This window comes from Zosterops lateralis (genome assembly GCF_965231275.1).
Source record: "Zosterops lateralis genome assembly, chromosome: 16".
NCBI classification, from domain to species: Eukaryota; Metazoa; Chordata; class Aves; order Passeriformes; family Zosteropidae; genus Zosterops; species Zosterops lateralis.
Genome location: NC_139776.1, coordinates 9,263,320 through 9,279,105, shown reverse-complemented (window position 1 = coordinate 9,279,105; position 15,786 = coordinate 9,263,320). Strand labels below are relative to the sequence as shown.

The window sequence follows — 15,786 nt, the reverse complement described above, 5'->3', positions numbered from 1 at the left end:
CTTTTGGCTGGGAATAAAACACACAAGTGAAAAAAACGATGAGGCTTAGATCCTTCTTCATCCATCTTGCTTCTCTCTCTGGAGAGGAGAAGATGCTTTGGGATTTAGTTGCGCCAATGAAGGTTTGAACTGGACATAAGAAAAACTTTTTAACCATGAAGACAGTGAAACACTGGAACAGACTGCTGGGGGAGATGGTGGCACCCTGTCACTTGAGGAGTTTAAAAATAAGATAAGCAGATGTCTGGGTGTCTGCTGAAAATGCTCTGGGTACAGTGGGTGCTCTCCTGAAGGAGGGGGTGACTCAATGACCCCCTAGAGCCCCTTCCATCCCTGTCCTCAGCATTTCCACGGCCAACACAAGGGACACAGTGGCCTTTCCTACTGTAATTGTGAACTCTCTTTCACCCTGGCCACTTGCCACTTCCCTCCTCTTTGCTGAGCCTCCGTGCCAGCACCATTAGTGAAAGTTGTTATTGGAGAAAAAATAGACTTGGGCGTCCATCAGGAGCAGCACAAGCTGCCGGCGTGTCGCTCGACATCCCAGGGCTTGCAGCTCCTAAATCATGTGGAGAGCCTCTGCTGGAGGAATGTGTGTGGTTTGTGCTCTCTGGGGTGTGTTTGCAGCCCTGCTAACGGGGCCTGGGATGCTGTCAGACCTCCAGCCCCAGAGATGTGTGGGGGCCTCCTGCTCATGAAGATGCACTTCACCTGGTAATTTTTTCCACTGGTCAGCAATGACTTCACACCTTGGAGACAGGAGCCAGAGCTGCTAACTGAGCTTCTGTTGGTTCCATTACAGAGGAAGGAGATCTTATGATGATTGCATCTCTGGGTGCCTGTCACACATTTTTTAGGAGGGGTTCTGAGGCCTCCAGTGCCTCGCATGTCAAATTCTGGGGTCCCCAGGTGATATTTGGAGGGTTAAGCTGATGCTGTAGCCTGTTACTGAAAGCCAGCTGCTCTGTGCAGATGTTGGGCCAACACACCATTGTAGGTTGCAGCATGGAAAACCTTGGGAGATGCTCTCCACTGGTGGGTGACAATAGGCACAAGGTGCTTGCCCAGTTTCCTTTAGGAGCAGCATCAATCTCAGCTGATCATGAACTAAATCCTGCACAGTTTGTTTCCAAACCCGTGTTTGTGATGGGAGCCAGCAGTGCTCCAGCAGAGATGGTACAGCAAGGCTTGCCCAAGGTGCTGCCTACACAGGGAGGGGTCTGTGGGTGGCATTTCCCCCTCTGTGGGCCTGGGGGCACTGGGGACAGGGGGAGCATCTCTGCTGCCACAGTATGAGCAGCTCTCAGTGATTCCTTCTGCCAGCCCTGTCCTCTTTGGGGTTTGTGGTGGGCTGACCTTGGCTGGCTTCAAGGTCTTCTCCTGACCCCAGAGGAAATCTTTTCCTTTCAGTGTCTTGGGACATGAGTCTTCCTCCAGCATGGGCTTTTCCTGCTGCGCTGGGACTTACAGAGATTGGGATGTAACTGATTTCTCCTTTTGGGACTTGCTTTGACCTCTTGCAGGTCAGAGGCCCCTGTAGAATAAATGCTGCTCAGCAGGAAAAAGGGTAGCAGGATACATCTCCTAATGGGAGATCCATCTCCCCCAGTAACAAGCCAGGACTGTGTTTGGAGTGGGACTGGAGGCTCCAAAACTGAGGCTGGATTCAGCCCGCTCTGTTTCTCACTGCTCACACACGGCTGTTTCCTGCCTGCAGTGATCACAGGGTGTGAGTGACACCAAACTGTGTCAGATGGCTGTTGTGGAGGGCCATCCTGTCCTGTTCCTCCTGAGGCACAGGAAAGTTTTACACTTCCCTGCTGGGAAAACATCAGTTCAACCTTTGTGTTCCTCGGAACTTTGCTCTGCTTGAGGAAGGTCAAGCTGGAGCCGTGGGTTCAGGGCGGGCAAGATAATGTATTTTGTCATTGATTTTCAGTGAGAAGTTGCATTATGAGATTAAATGTCTCATTTTTATTGCATGGGGAGGCAAAGAAAAAGCAGGAGCTCTGAAAATAAAATGTAAGTCCACGTGCTGTGTTTGTGTGGGGAGGTGCTTGCAACGGGGAGCAATTGTTCCTTTTATCCAGTCCTTTGGAGGTGAACTTTGAGAAGCTGCTTCCTCTGAGGCTGGTAAACAAAGTCAAACCTCATCTGTGTTTAAACCACTGCCTAATTAATGTGTCTAATTGGCCCACATCTACTAATTCCAGGCTGGAAGGGAGTTTATTAAAAAGCTTTTCTAGTTCTAATGGATTGAAATAAGCAAAGCTGCTTAGCAGTCTCAGACAAAAAGCACTAAACAGGGACCAGTTGTGTGGGTCTGCTTGAGTCAATCCCAAGTCCCACCAGGTGTCAGCCCCTTCCCTGTTTTCAGCTGCAAGGTGTTCCAGATCTCTGAGGGCTTGGGGACCATCCTGATGTACTGTGCTTCTTTTTGGTTATTTTTAAACACCAAATTGATGTTTTTGTTTGCTTTAGTAAAAGCATCAGCTATTCTAGCTTTAATGCCATTTATACTTAGATTAGAGATAGCCTGGCAAAGCCACAGGATATTAGTTAATCTCTAAACAGTATTAGGTATCAGGGTATGAATAACAACCAGCTGCAGCTGCCCAGATGATGTCCTTAAACCACAGCAGAGTCCAGGCACTGCTGAGCTGCCCCCAGCCAGGCAGCACCATGACCTGGCACAGGGAGCGATCCCTCCTCTCTGTGTGAAGGGCCATGGCAAAGCCTTCCTCTGCAGACACAGCATCCCTGATCTCATCCAGGCTGGAGGCAGTGTTTGCTTCTGTCCCATGACTCCACAAATCATCCTGTAAAACATCCTCCTGCATGCTGGAGCTGCCTCAGATCTGTTTTTTGGCCATGCTCAGAGTTACTGCAGGCTCAGGAACCTCACAGCTTTCCCCTGGCTCTGAGGATTCCTGCTGCCTCCCTCCCGGGCTCTTTGTAGCTCAGATGGCTGCAGGCACTTTGCTCTGCATTGTGATGTGGAAGCCCAGCAAGGGAACTAATGAAGCATTGGCCATAAACTGGCTGTAAGTGCAGATTGCCTCTGCATGGTCTCCCATGGATGTGACTTCCAGGTTCCCAACCCCAGAGCAGGTTGGACACAGTTCCATGTGTGACTGCCTTCAACCATCTTACCCAGTGCCAGCCATGCTAAACCTCATCATGCCACCTCCTAATACCCCAGAACTCATTGGGAAACCTTTCTCAACTCCCCTTCCTACCCAAAAAGGGTTCTATGAGGGGACACACAGCCCCATCCTCCCAGCCCACTCCCTCCAGCAGCCTCATCTGCCAGTGGCTGTACACAAAGCAGACCTGGACTGGAAATGCTGACAGTACTTTTGACAGTTTATGGTCACAAACTCTATTTTCAGCCTAATAAGTTTTTTATATGCTTGGAAAGCTGTCAGTTGAACATCAGCCAGGCACAAAGTACCTGCCATAAAGCGCCTGGACCACAACCAAACGGGAAAGGTGCTGCTCTGCTTTAGCAAGTTCTTGATCTTGGATGCTTCAGTCGGTTCATTTATTTTGTTTGAGGATCTTGGCTTTAATTATAAAATAATAAGATAAAATAATAATGCCTTTACTAAAAATTTTGTGGAAATATTTGCCAGGAGCCTGTTAAATCAAAGCTGTCAACCAGTTTGGATTGGGTTTGGGGATGGGAGGCTCCGTGGTGCTGCTGCCTGTGCCAGAGGGCACCTGTTACTGCCATGCCCTGGACCCCTGTGATGGAGAGAGGCTTTGGGAGTGTGTGTGGAGAAGGGTCCTGCTTCTGGGCAAGGTGAGCCTGGAGAAGAGCTGCCACAGCCACCAGCACAGACTGAGCCAGGGAACACGGCCACAGGGAGAGCAGGGCCTGATCCCCGCTCCCACCACGGGTGGCAGCATCACCGTGCTATAAATGACTTATTTCCCTGCATCACAGCCTGCGGGACTGCCAGGAAGGTCAGAGGTGGCGGGGGACAAAGGCTCTGGGAAGGAATTACAATTATGTGAGGCTCTTCTGGAGGGTTCCCCGGTGACAGCTTTGCCCCTGTCCTACAAGGCAGCCCACACCACAGTAACACTGCACTGCAGGGGTTGGAAAGGTCCTGAGGAGCTGCAGGGACCCTGCGGGACAGCCCAGGGGAGGGATGGGCTGTGCTGTGCTGGGTGGCCTCAGTGACAAAGGTGGGAGCGCTGACCGGTCCCCCCGCACCCCACGGCACCGCCAGTCCCAAAGTGTCCCCACCGCGGGCTGGCGGGGCAGGAGGCAGCGCTGGAGCCTGGATGGATGGGTGGATGGATGGATGGAGAACGCAGCTGGGGCCGGGGCCGGGCGATGCCACAGTCCCGCCCGCGGCCCCCGCAGCTCCGCTCCCCGGGCAGACAGTTTACAGCAAATGGCTCCTTTCGATGCTAAAAATAACCTGCTAGGAAACAAACCGGCCCCAGGACTTCAACTGGAGAAAAGTGCATTTATAAGTAAAACTCAAGATGTCTTTTCCTGTTTTCCTCTGATGAACCGGTGCTGAGAGGCTGATTGAGGTTCCCAGCCAGGCAGAGACTTATTTCAGTGCAGGGTCTGATTCCCCCAAGATTCATTTTTCTTCCCCCATGGAGCTAGCAATGCTCCATGGCTGGTCCCACACTCCACTGGCCAGAATGGCCCTGGATTTGGGGCCACGAGTGATTTTCCAACCAAGGGAGCTGTAAATGCCCTGTGAAAGTGTTCCTGCTGCCCATGCCTGAGAGCACAGCAGGTTCCCAGTGGGGAATGAACAGAACAAATTGAAATATTTGTTTTCTCTTGCAGTGTAAGCACCGTGCTAGGGACTTATTTCTTCCTCCACCTTAAAACTGCAGATCTTACTAAGTCTTGTTTGTATACAAAGAGTTTCCGGTTGTTTCTCTCCAGGCTTTTCTCCAGAAGGACTAACTGGGGAGGTAAGACTCATCCTCTCTGAACTGCAAATGCAAAAATGTCCCTGTGTTCACTTGGCCCAGCTGCTTGTCACCCTGCTCCAGCCCTGGCCCTTTCTTTCCAGCCATGCTCAGGGGCTGTGGGGTGTCCCTGGGGAACAGCAAATGGTGGCACAGGAATCACAGCTGTTCCAGGCACTGGGATGCCAGATCTGCCATGAATCAGTCAGAGGGAATTAAACTAACAATAGGCTTTTTGGAGGCAGGCAAACCACCTGAGGTAAATGGGAAAATAAACCAGAAGCTTCTCTGTGACCTGAAACATTTAACTGACTTTTAGGTCCTTTGTTTAAGTGTCTCTTGAGGTGGAGCTGAGGCTCTGAGCAGTGACAGGAGGTGCTGCTCTGGGTATCTCTTGGGCACCTCCACACAGGACCTGGCACAGACTCAGAGCACGGTCATTTGTGGGTTTCTGGTTTGAGAACTGTGAACAGCCCCCGTTATGGAGGCAGTGAGAGCTCCACCCAGGCTGGGAATGGCAGCTGTGGCTGCAAGTCACATCTCATCCCTGTGCTATGCCTTTGGGAGAGGATGTGTCCTGTACTCCCAGTCTGCTGCTTTGTCCATGAGCCACCCTCTGCTTCTACATGTCCCACTGGAAAGGAAAATAATGTTTCAGCTTGTGAAGTCCCTCTCCCTCACTGTGCCCCTTGTGCTGCTGGTGTCTGCCCTGGGGCACCCTGCCAGAGCTTTTCCCACACCCCAGCCCAGTGCAGTGGGATATTGGTTACAGGGATGGATCTGGTGCTTCAGCTTTGCACACAGAAAGATTCTTTTCTCCAACAGCCCTGAGGAAGCTTCAGCATCTCATGATGGGTAGTGCAGAACTGCTGGGCTCTTGGATGAGCTGCATCCCAAAGGAACTGCATCCCCATCTCCTCTGGACTCTCAGCACGGCACTGTGTGACCAGCACAACACACTTCCAAAGGGGGACTTTTGCCTCCAAACGAAGTAACACCTAATCCGTGAGAATGCCTGGCTCTTGGCATCCCCACTAGAGAACCCACCCCTGAGCTCTCCTCTGTGCCAGCAGCTCCCCATTGCACAGACACAGAGGTTCTGCAGGGTGGCCTGAGCTGGTAAGAGCAGACTGGGAGCTGTGGTGTGTTCACCCCACCTTTGCTGAGCACAGAGCTGCACCTCTGCACCTCCACATGTGAGCAAAGGCAGCCAGGACAGAGTTAATCTGTCCTGTCCTCGGATGTCCTGAGCACAGCAGGGAAGCAGCCTCTCCAAGGAGGAGCTGTGGTACCTTTGGGAAGCCTGGGAGCTCTCTGATGCTCCTCAGGGTAAACTTTTTGCCCGTAAGCCCAAACAAGCAGAAGAATTTCACGCTGGCTGGGCAGTGTGCTGGCACGAAGGGCTCTTCAGGGAGCCGGGCTGGATCTGAGCGTCTCCTGCTCCTGACAGAGCGGAGGTGCTGGGCAAAATTCAAATTATAGCTTCCTTCAGGATGCTGAGGAGGCAGCACAGGTCGTGGTGCCCTGAGCATCTCCCGGGGCTTTCTCACTGCCCCGCTCCTGTGCTATCCTGCGGGCGGATATTTACAGGAACGGCGTAAAAAATGTCACAACTCTTTCAAAGCTGAGCTGGGCGAGTCCTCCAGGACAGCTCGGTGCCCGCAGGGTGCAGCCGCAGTGGTGTGTAGCGCACAGAGCGATGCGCGCCGGGCCGGGAGCGCGCAGCGCGTGTCCGGGGCTGCCGCTCCCTCGCCCTCCCGGCCCGCAGGTCCCGCGCAGCACGGCATCACCTATTTATAACTGCACGCACTGCAGGAGTACTATCGGGCTGATGGCTTCACACAGGCACGCTAAGTGTTGTTCTATTTCTGTGATTTGCTCTCTTCTGCACAAGCTGTCGGTCCCTCGGATGCCAAAGCACTCCACGTAGTACAGACAAAGACTCAGCTTTTTCTCTTTTATTAAAATATTCACCGACAGCACCCCAGGGGCAGGTATATTTACCATTTTTCCCAGTTCACCTGGATAATTGCATCTACTATTCCTCCCCAGCCTGGTCGATATCATTGGTAAATAAGATAACCTGTCAGGTCTGTTGTCACTGCAGCCAAAGGTACTTAAGCAATGAAATTGTTTTGCTGAAAAAATAAATACCTCTCAAAGGATCTGAAGATGCTGTGACCTTTCATTAGTGACCTGAGTGACTCATCCCTTTTTGTGTGCACACTGCAACTTCTCACCACGCTGTAAAAGATAAAGATGCTCCACAAAGTCTTACTGCTGGGTGCCTGCAGTAATGGGGACCCATTCCTGAGAGACCCTCCTGCTCTGGCTGCTTCTCCTCCAGCTTCACACACGGTCTTCACACCTCTGCTGGGCTGAGGGCTCTTATAGCCATGTCCTGTTTGTCCAACAGGGAGCTGTGCACCATCTCAGCCCCACAGGGGTGTCTCAGCACCCCCAGCCCTCGTGTGCAGCAGCTCCTGCTCTCCTGGGCTGTGGAAGTCTCTGACACCAAGGCACGAGCCCAGGTTCTCAGCCAACCCACACTTGTTTAGCAATCAGGGCTCCACTGGCCACACCAACACCCCTGAACTGAGTCAGAGCCAGATTTTAGCTAATGTGTGCAAAATGAAATAAAGAATTAATCAGAGTTGAGTTCTGTGAATTTAGATGTTGCTGATAGCAATATTTTCTTCTTCTGAAGTGTTTTGCATCCCAAAAAAAACACAGTTCTGCATTTCGAAAGAAGAAAGTGGTTGTACATCTGTGCATCTGTAGGTGTGCCTGTTTTTTCTGCCTGACTGGCTTCCCTGGGCTGTCAGCTCCAAAGTTCTCTGTAACATAACAAACCTTGACTGTGTTTGCAACATATCCTCAACCAAGAGTGGTTTATTTAATGAAGCAAGAAATGCTGCCAAATTTCCAGGCTTGATCCTGATCACATTAGTGTCAGGAGGAGAATTCCCACCATGTTTGATTTATTGGTTGGGTGTAATCTTGGTAAAGGAGTTAAAAATCTGCTTTCAAATTGATTTTGCAGACAAGACCATTGCTCCATGCTGCTGTACCAGAGAAGCTGTGGGAAAAGCAGAGAGTGCAGGTGGGATTCCTCTCACTTGCTTTTAGATATCTCCAAAGCCTGGCAACAGCCAAGGGAGGGAAAGAGGAACTTTCAGCTCATCATAAGCCAGGAGCCCCAAAGGGCTGATGATTCAAAGGTGACCATGGCACAGCTTCTCCAGTGGCACTGGCCCCTTCCCGCCAGAAGCAAATGCTTGTGTGTGGCTCTGCCAGTGTGTTGGGAGAAGGGGAAGGAGGATTATGACAGCTCCCCACCTCCCCTGCCTGTTTACCCTCTCCTGAAAGTTCTCCCCATGCCACAAGTGGGACCTGGGACAGACAGGGTGCTGCCCATGCTGGTTGCTCCAGGGACAATCCCACCCTCTGGTTCCAGGGGATAAAGAGCCCTGGGAGGTTTTGAGGGGGGAGCAGTGCCCACAGGTTTTGAGCAGGACCCCTGCAGTGACCACACACCTCCCTGTGCCACAGAGAGCAGCAGCTGCTCTTTGGGAGGGAAGGAACCTCCCTGGCAATGAGGGCAGGAAGGAGGGATGGAGGAGGGAAGGCTGGAGGAATGAGGGTAGTTTTGTTGCCCCATCACCAGCTGTGAAGAGGCTCATGTGCCAGGGGTTGAGTCTCAATTACACACACACCTAATAAGGGGAAAGTGCTCATTTCCTCCAGTTCACACGGGAAGTAGCACTGTCTGAGAATCAACCAGACTGTGAAGTCACAGGCTAACAAAGAATTAAAAATCCCTCCCCAAATATCTCAGACATCAGCCCAACACACAGATCCTGACTGGCTTTTGCTGCTTTGACAGATACAGAACACAGAAAAATGTGCAGATTCATGCCTGCAACTGTCTCTGGGGCTCAGAGATGCTTCTTAAGACACAGATCTTTAAATCATCATTAAAAGTGAAGGGAGGGGGCACTGGAGAAGATAAGAAGACACATCTGGGCACCAGGATGCAGGGGGTGAGAGCAGAGTTTGCTGGCACATCCTACGCAGCTCTGCCTCGCCAGCATGCAGGGAATGCTTTATTTCAAACAATCCTGCCCAAAGTGGGGGCAGTGACAGGGTGTCACAGCTCCCCTGGGCTCTGGGAGCCAAGGGTGGTTCTGTGGGGAGCTGTAGCACCTTAGACAGGACCCATGTGTGAAGATGGAAGAGCTGGACAGCTTTCAGAGGCATGGGTGTTTTCTGAGGAAAGGAGAAGAGTTCAGAGCTCTGGAGAAGCCCAGATCAGGAGCAGGTGTGCAAGGAGCAGGGACCAGGTGTGATCCTAATGTCTCAATCTTCCTGCTACAGAGAGAGAAGATCTTGGTGAATTTACGCTTTATCTTTGATTTTCCCCTGGATGAGGTGGGAGCTGGACACTTCAGGCTCTGCTGGACCCCTGACTGGTGCTGAGCAGACCCCTCAGTGTGTGCCTGTCACAGAGCACTCTCCCCCAGCTGCCTGCAGTCTCCCAGCCGTTCCCTGTCTGCAGAGCACTGGGAAGATCATCACCACTCCCTGGGCAGGCAGGCCCCTGCTCCCACCCACGGCCAGCTGGCTCCCAGGCTCCCATAAAGCTTTAAAAGAAGCCAGACGACTCACAAGTGAAAGCATGAGGTGTTTATTTGCACTGCAAACACATTAACTGCACTTGAAAGCCAGCTGTGCTCCCTCCTCTGCCCAGCTAAGGTGGGTCTGTGTGAGGAACAACTGACACAGATAAATGTCAGGAAAACAGCACAACATCCGTCTGTGGGCCAGTGCTTTCCCAGAAAGGGCTGATTTTAACTCACAGTCCACTTCCTACAGCTGGGCTCCAAAAGCTGCTGTTGCTGCAAATCACATTATTGAATTGAAACAGCTGTTCGTTGTGGGTAACAACAAAAGATCAAAAACCAATCTGTCACCCCTGGTGACAACAGACAGCTACCTCACCATCGCATCCTGCCTTCACAAACCTTCACACCAGTCCTGCTTCTCTTTTTATTTGCATATCTAATTTTTACAAGTCATATCTAATGCCCTGGCAAGGCTGGATGCAGGATGCAAGCATCCACCTGAAGATTTGCAAACTCTCCTGGCATTTCCTCACTGAAAGCAGTTCAGGCTACTGCAGTCATTCCCCCCCCAAAATAAAACTCCAACTAAGCCTCCAAAAACTTTAAAATGCCCATTTGTTAGTTCTGCTATGTGCTCTTCCAAAAGAGAGGGAGTAATGCCAAAACTGTCTTTTTCTTCTGCTAAAGAGGTGGGCAGTAGAGGATCCCACAGATCCTGAAACAGCTCAGTCACCCAGGAACTGGCACAGCTTAGTAATGTACTTAAAACCTGATTTTTAAATGAATATTTCCATTCCAAAGCTCCTCCCCTGCTGCAAAAAAAATTCACCCTCTCAGCTGTTCTGCAATGCAGGACCTCTTCTCAGGTGAAAGAGGGAATCCTGTCTGAAACCCACCAACAGTAGAGGGGATGCAGGGGAGGGACAAGGTGTCATTCCCTCCCATCCCTCAGGCACAGAGGAGCTGGGAAGCAGGGGGATGTTAACCAGCTCAGCCTGCTGCACGAGAGCCTGAAGGAAACACTCTGGACTGGAGAAAACGTGATCATCTCTTTCCATCTGCAGGCATGCTGTAGGCAAAATGGTTGAGTTGAGCAGCTTCTCTTTTGGAGTCTGGTCCCTGTTTTCTCTCTGACAGTCAGTCCTGTCTGTCCCCTGTGAGCACGGAGCCCGTGACGCTGCTGTCACCATCTCTGCAAAGCAGGTGCCAAGGCGGGGGGCTGCCCCCAGAGAGGGGCCAAGCACAAGCTGATGTGGCAGAAGTGGGGGTGTCAGGAACTTCAGAGCTCATTAGAATCCTCCCCCTGACAAAGACTGACATTCCTCTTCTTCCCAGCTGCCTGGCGGGAGGTTTGGCGGCGGAAGGGCGGCCTCAGACAGCACCCAGCGTTCTGGCGGATGCTCCTCACCCGGGACCTCCAGTCCTTGCTGGTGATCACATAGAGCAGGGGGTTGAGGGCACTGTTGAGGCTGGCCAGCCCCCGAGTCACCTGGTAGGAGATGTAGACATCCTTCGAAGCCTGCGTGCAGGACCCCGGCGGTCGCCAGCGAAAATACAAGTTGAGGTTTCTGAAGATGTGGTAGGGGAGGAAGCAGATGGAAAAGAGAACCATCACCAGGACCACCAGGCCGATGCTTCTCCTCCTGAGGCTGGGCTCCACGCTGTCGTTCCTGCAGAGCACGAACACCACGCGGCAGTAGCAGCCGACGATGATGAGGAACGGGATGACAAACCCAGTGACGGTGACAGCGAAGGTGTAGGGCAGGTAAACACCCAGGTGCTCGTTCCCTGTGGTGTCGTGGCACGTACTCCCCGTGCCGCCCGTCTTGCTGAAGGCGAGATCAGGAGCAATCTGTGCAATGACCCACACCCAGACCACCAGGCTGAGCCACCCCGAGGAGGCCGCGCCCTGGCACCTGCCCCGAGCCTGCAGCGGGTGCACGATGCCCAGGTAGCGGTGGATGCTGATGCAGGTGAGGAAGCCGATGCTGGCGTAGAGGTTGAGGTGGAAGAGGCTGCGGGTGATGCGGCACCAGACCTGCCCGAAGTACCACTCTCTGCCCTGCCGGTAGTAGCTGACGAGGAAGGGCAGGGTGCTGACATAGAGCAGGTCGGCCGCCCCCAGGTTGCCCACCAGCAGGCTCAGGGGCTGCCGGGCGGCATCGCGGGGGCCCGTGCAGAGGTGCCACAGCCCCAGCGCGTTCCCCAGCAGCCCCAGGGGGATCACGGTCAGGTACACGGGGGGCAGGAAGCGCTCGGTGAAGGCGGAATCCACGGGGCAAAGAGCCCGGGTGCCATTGCCGGCCCACGTGGAGAGAGCGTCCGCAGCCATGGGAGCAGCCCTGCCCGGGGGACAGCCCTGCCCGGGGGACAGCCCTGCCAGGGGGACAGCCCTGCCCAGGGGACAGCCCTGCCGGGGGGACAGCCCTGCCCAGGGGACAGCCCTGCCGGGGGGACAGCCCTGCCGGGGGACAGCCCTGCCGGGGGGACAGCCCTGCCCAGGGGACAGCCCTGCCCGGGGGACAGCCCTGCCCGGGGGACAGCCCTGCCGGGGGGACACCCAGTGGCGCTGCTCAGGGACACCGGTGCCCGCGGCAGCTCCGTGTCCCCTGGCACGCTGTTTCCCCTGTCACAGGGGCTGCTCTCACCTCTCCGCTCCTGCCGAGCCCGGCCTGGGACTGCAGGGTGCCGGACTCTCCCGCGGGGCACGGGGAGGATGTGCCGGCAGCAGCCTCAGAGCAGCGGCTTCCGCCGCTCCCCGGGCGCCTCCCCCAGCCCACTTGAGGCACCCGGAGCAGGGAGCCAGGGACACGCAGCCCCTTGGCTATTTTGGGCGCTGGGAGTGCCTGGAGGGAGCAGGGAGGTGGCAGAGGGATGTGAGGAGGGCAGCCAAAGCTTTCAGCCCGTTTCTGTTCTGTCCCGCTCCCGGGCAGGAGAATCCTCCCCGTTCTCCAGACCGGGGGCCGGAAGGCTGCACCCCTTGAGCTGCCCTCACTGCCATTCCTGACAGCCTTTTTCCTGGACCGGGAGCCGAGGTAAGGAGGGGACTGGCAGCGTTCCATGGGGCTCCTGCTGCCGCGGGGGCTCACGCTGCCATCTCTGGTGCCGCAGGCAGCGCCAGCCGGCAGAGATGTGCCAGCCTGGGTACCCCCGGCACAGAGATGTGCCAGCCTGGGTGCCCCCAGCACAGGCAGAGTGAGCCCTGCCCGATAGCTGCCCTCTCCCTACAGCTGCTCCTGCTGCCCACTCCCATCTCCCTCCCCAGGCACAAAACCCCTTTCCCCGTTCCTCCTTCGAGCGGTGCGGACCCGTGCAGGGAGGACGTGAGATGGGCTGTGCCCTTCCTTTGCTCCGTGGGGCAGAAGACACCCAAATACTGTGAAACTGGGGCAAGAGCTAAAACCGGCCACCCCAAAACAGACCCCGAGGAAGGGCAGCCCCGATCGCATCGCTGAGCAGCTGCTGCAGCACAAACGGGGCCAGAAACCACTCAGATAGGCAGGCGCGGGGGTTAACGGAGGAGCAAACAGAAGGGAGAAGGTTCACCCTGATAAGCCACAGGAAAACGACCCTGGGGAACCGGCTCGAGGTGAAAGGCTGGGCTCTGCAAGGGCCACGGCCGCCTGCTTTCCGGGAATTGACTCCGGAGGAGGCTGGAACCTCAGCAGGCAGCGGGGAGGAGGAGGAGGAGGAGGGTGAGCCCTGCCCATCCATCCCTCCCTCCTCGGGAGCAGTTGCACATCTCACACCCGGGCTCGGCACTCGGTGCCCGGGTCGCGGGCGGGGCAGGGGTGAGCTGGGTGTCAACAGCCCCGGTGTGTTTGCCGACTTCAGAAAGCGCTCGCCGGAGCCGATAAGCGGTGGGAAACATTGTGGGTTATTTCCTGCCTGTGTAATAAAATCTCACCACTGTGGGTGTGCCACCGAAAAGATGAAGTCTAGAAGCTGTTTCCGTGTGGTGAAGATATGGCTTGTCTGTGGTTTGCAGAGGCTGTGGCGGGTCTGTGCTCCTGCAGTGGCAGCAGCAGAGGGGCTCCATGGGCTGCACTCAGGGAGGGGACTCCATCCTGCCCCCTTCACCTCTGGGCACTTCAGCTGCTCCTGCAGCCCGGGCTTGGGGTGCCACTTGCTGAGCAACTTTATGGAGGTGTGGAAGGGCAGTGAGAGGAGAGGAACAGACTGCAAGCAGTTCCCTTTGTCCCAGAGCATCAACCTTTGGGGAAACTGAGGCCGACAGCATCAACCTTTGGGGAAGCTGAGAGCAGCTGCCTGGGAGGACTTCTGTGATCGTGGGAAGGGTCATGAGCTGCTCTCTGCAACGAAGGCAAAGCTTTCCCTGTCCTGAGAGTGAAAGCTTGGAGTTGGTGCCTCCTGCCGTGGGAAGAGAGGAGCAGGGCAGGGTATGGGGAGAGCTGCTCACGAATGGCTGGAGCCCTCCACATCTCCTGTTCCCTGCACCTGTTGGAGGCACAATCACGGAGCTTTTCTCTTGTTTCTGCCTCCCGTGTGTTTTAGGTGTTCACTTGACCCATGGTTTCCCCCACAATACAGGTGCTATTGGCAGCTCTGCCCAAACATCCTGCATGAGGACACTCCCCTCTGGCTCCTGGCTCTGGCAGGCAACAGCAGTGCTGATGTCAGGATGAGCACACAGGGCCAAGACAGCTCCTGCAAACACATAACCTGAATCGTGTGTTTCCAGGAAAAATAAAAAAACCCATTTGATCTACTTGATTTTTTTTTTTCAATTGAGCACTGCATTCCTGTGCTCAGTTTCTGAAAATCTTTCACTTTAATAAAGGGCTCATCCAGCCCTCTCTCACCCAACTCTGTGCATTTAAAAATCATCAGTCGTGAGAATGGCTTGGAAAAGAAATTCTGATGCATGTTGTTTACTCATCCAGTAAGACAGTTTTCCTTCAGCTGCTGCGTGTGCTTGCACAGAAATGAGCTGTCATCTGCTGCTCATCACTGGCTCAGGAGTGGGTTGGCAGAGCCCAAGCTGTGTGCAGATGTGCCTTTGTGCCTTGAGGACAGGAGTGAATTTTCTTTTGATTTGGGGATTTTTATCTTCACACGTTACCTGTGGATGGGGTGGAATATTTCTCTGTTGCCCCACACGAGCAGGCAAAGCCAGGACCCTGCGTCAGAGCCTCAAATAACCACGTTTCCAGGGTAGCAGGGCTTTAGAGGGAAATATTGTGAGACTGGCAATCAAATTGCAAGAGTTGATTTCCCTGTATTCATGGGGGAAAATAACTCTGATTTATTTGGAATCATTAATTCATTATTTAGATGCTTAGTGAATCAGGGAGACATTCTGCAGAGGGGAAAAAAAAAGATAATTATAGCAGAGGTGTGTTGAGTCATTTTTTCCAGATGAGAATTGCAGGTTTCTGCCTGAAAAATGACCTTCTGATTTTTACCATCACCCAGAGGTGGCTAGGCAGGATCTGAGAGTGTGTGACAGCCCTGGCAGCTCCCCCAGCCTTGGTGGCTGAGTCCCAACATGCTTGAATAAGAACTGGCTTAAAACCAGGATTTTCAGAACCCACAACACGTTTTATCCATGTCAGTCGAGGAACGTGGTAGTTTTGAAGTTTACATGAGCTTTAGGTCACCACTTGCTTGGCATGGCCACCAGAGAACGAAAAAAGTCAACCAAAGGTTTTTGTTCTGCGATTTGCTGCCTGCTGGAGGTTCACCATGTGTCCCTATCAAACAGAATTAATGATTTGTATTCAGGCTGAGCACCAGATGATTGCAGTAAATAATTCTCTTTGTAGGCAATGTCTTACTGCAAGAGCAGTGAGGTTTCTTTTTTTCTTTCTCTCTTTTTTTTTTTTTTTTTAACCCCCAAGAGGTGACTGAACTGCATCCTTGACTTTCATTTTATTTTCAGTTTCTTGCAGGGCCTGAGGGAGAGGGTGAGTTGCCTTGGCTCTGCTGCTTTTTCTGCTGCTGCTGGGGAGGCTTTTCCTTGGGCTGGAGAGAGGAGCTCCCCCTGCCATTCATCCTTTTGCCCCTTCACCCCCAGATCTGCCCTGGTATCCCCTGCCTGGTCATGAGCACAGTCAGCTGGTGATGGTGGGAAGATCCCAGTCCAGGGCAACTGGAGGAAGTGTGGGGCTGGCAGTAGGAGGGATGAGCTGTAGGGGAGTTCGAGCATTGATTTTTGGGAGGCTGAGCAGAGGCTGTGCCTGTGGCTGCAGAC

The 15,786-nt window shown here is 53.8% G+C and overlaps 1 protein-coding gene across 1 annotated transcript; it reads right to left on the bottom strand.

Moving 5' to 3' along the window:
* Positions 1-9,649: 9,649 nt before the first annotated feature.
* Positions 9,650-11,904, bottom strand: LOC310916094 (P2Y purinoceptor 1-like; the record flags this gene model as incomplete). Its single annotated transcript, XM_083873379.1, has 1 exon — positions 9,650-11,904. One exon carries the CDS (start codon positions 11,902-11,904, stop codon positions 10,852-10,854), a length of 1,053 nt encoding a protein of 350 aa, XP_083729505.1. The 3' UTR covers positions 9,650-10,851.
* Between the last annotated feature and the right edge of the window lie 3,882 nt (positions 11,905-15,786).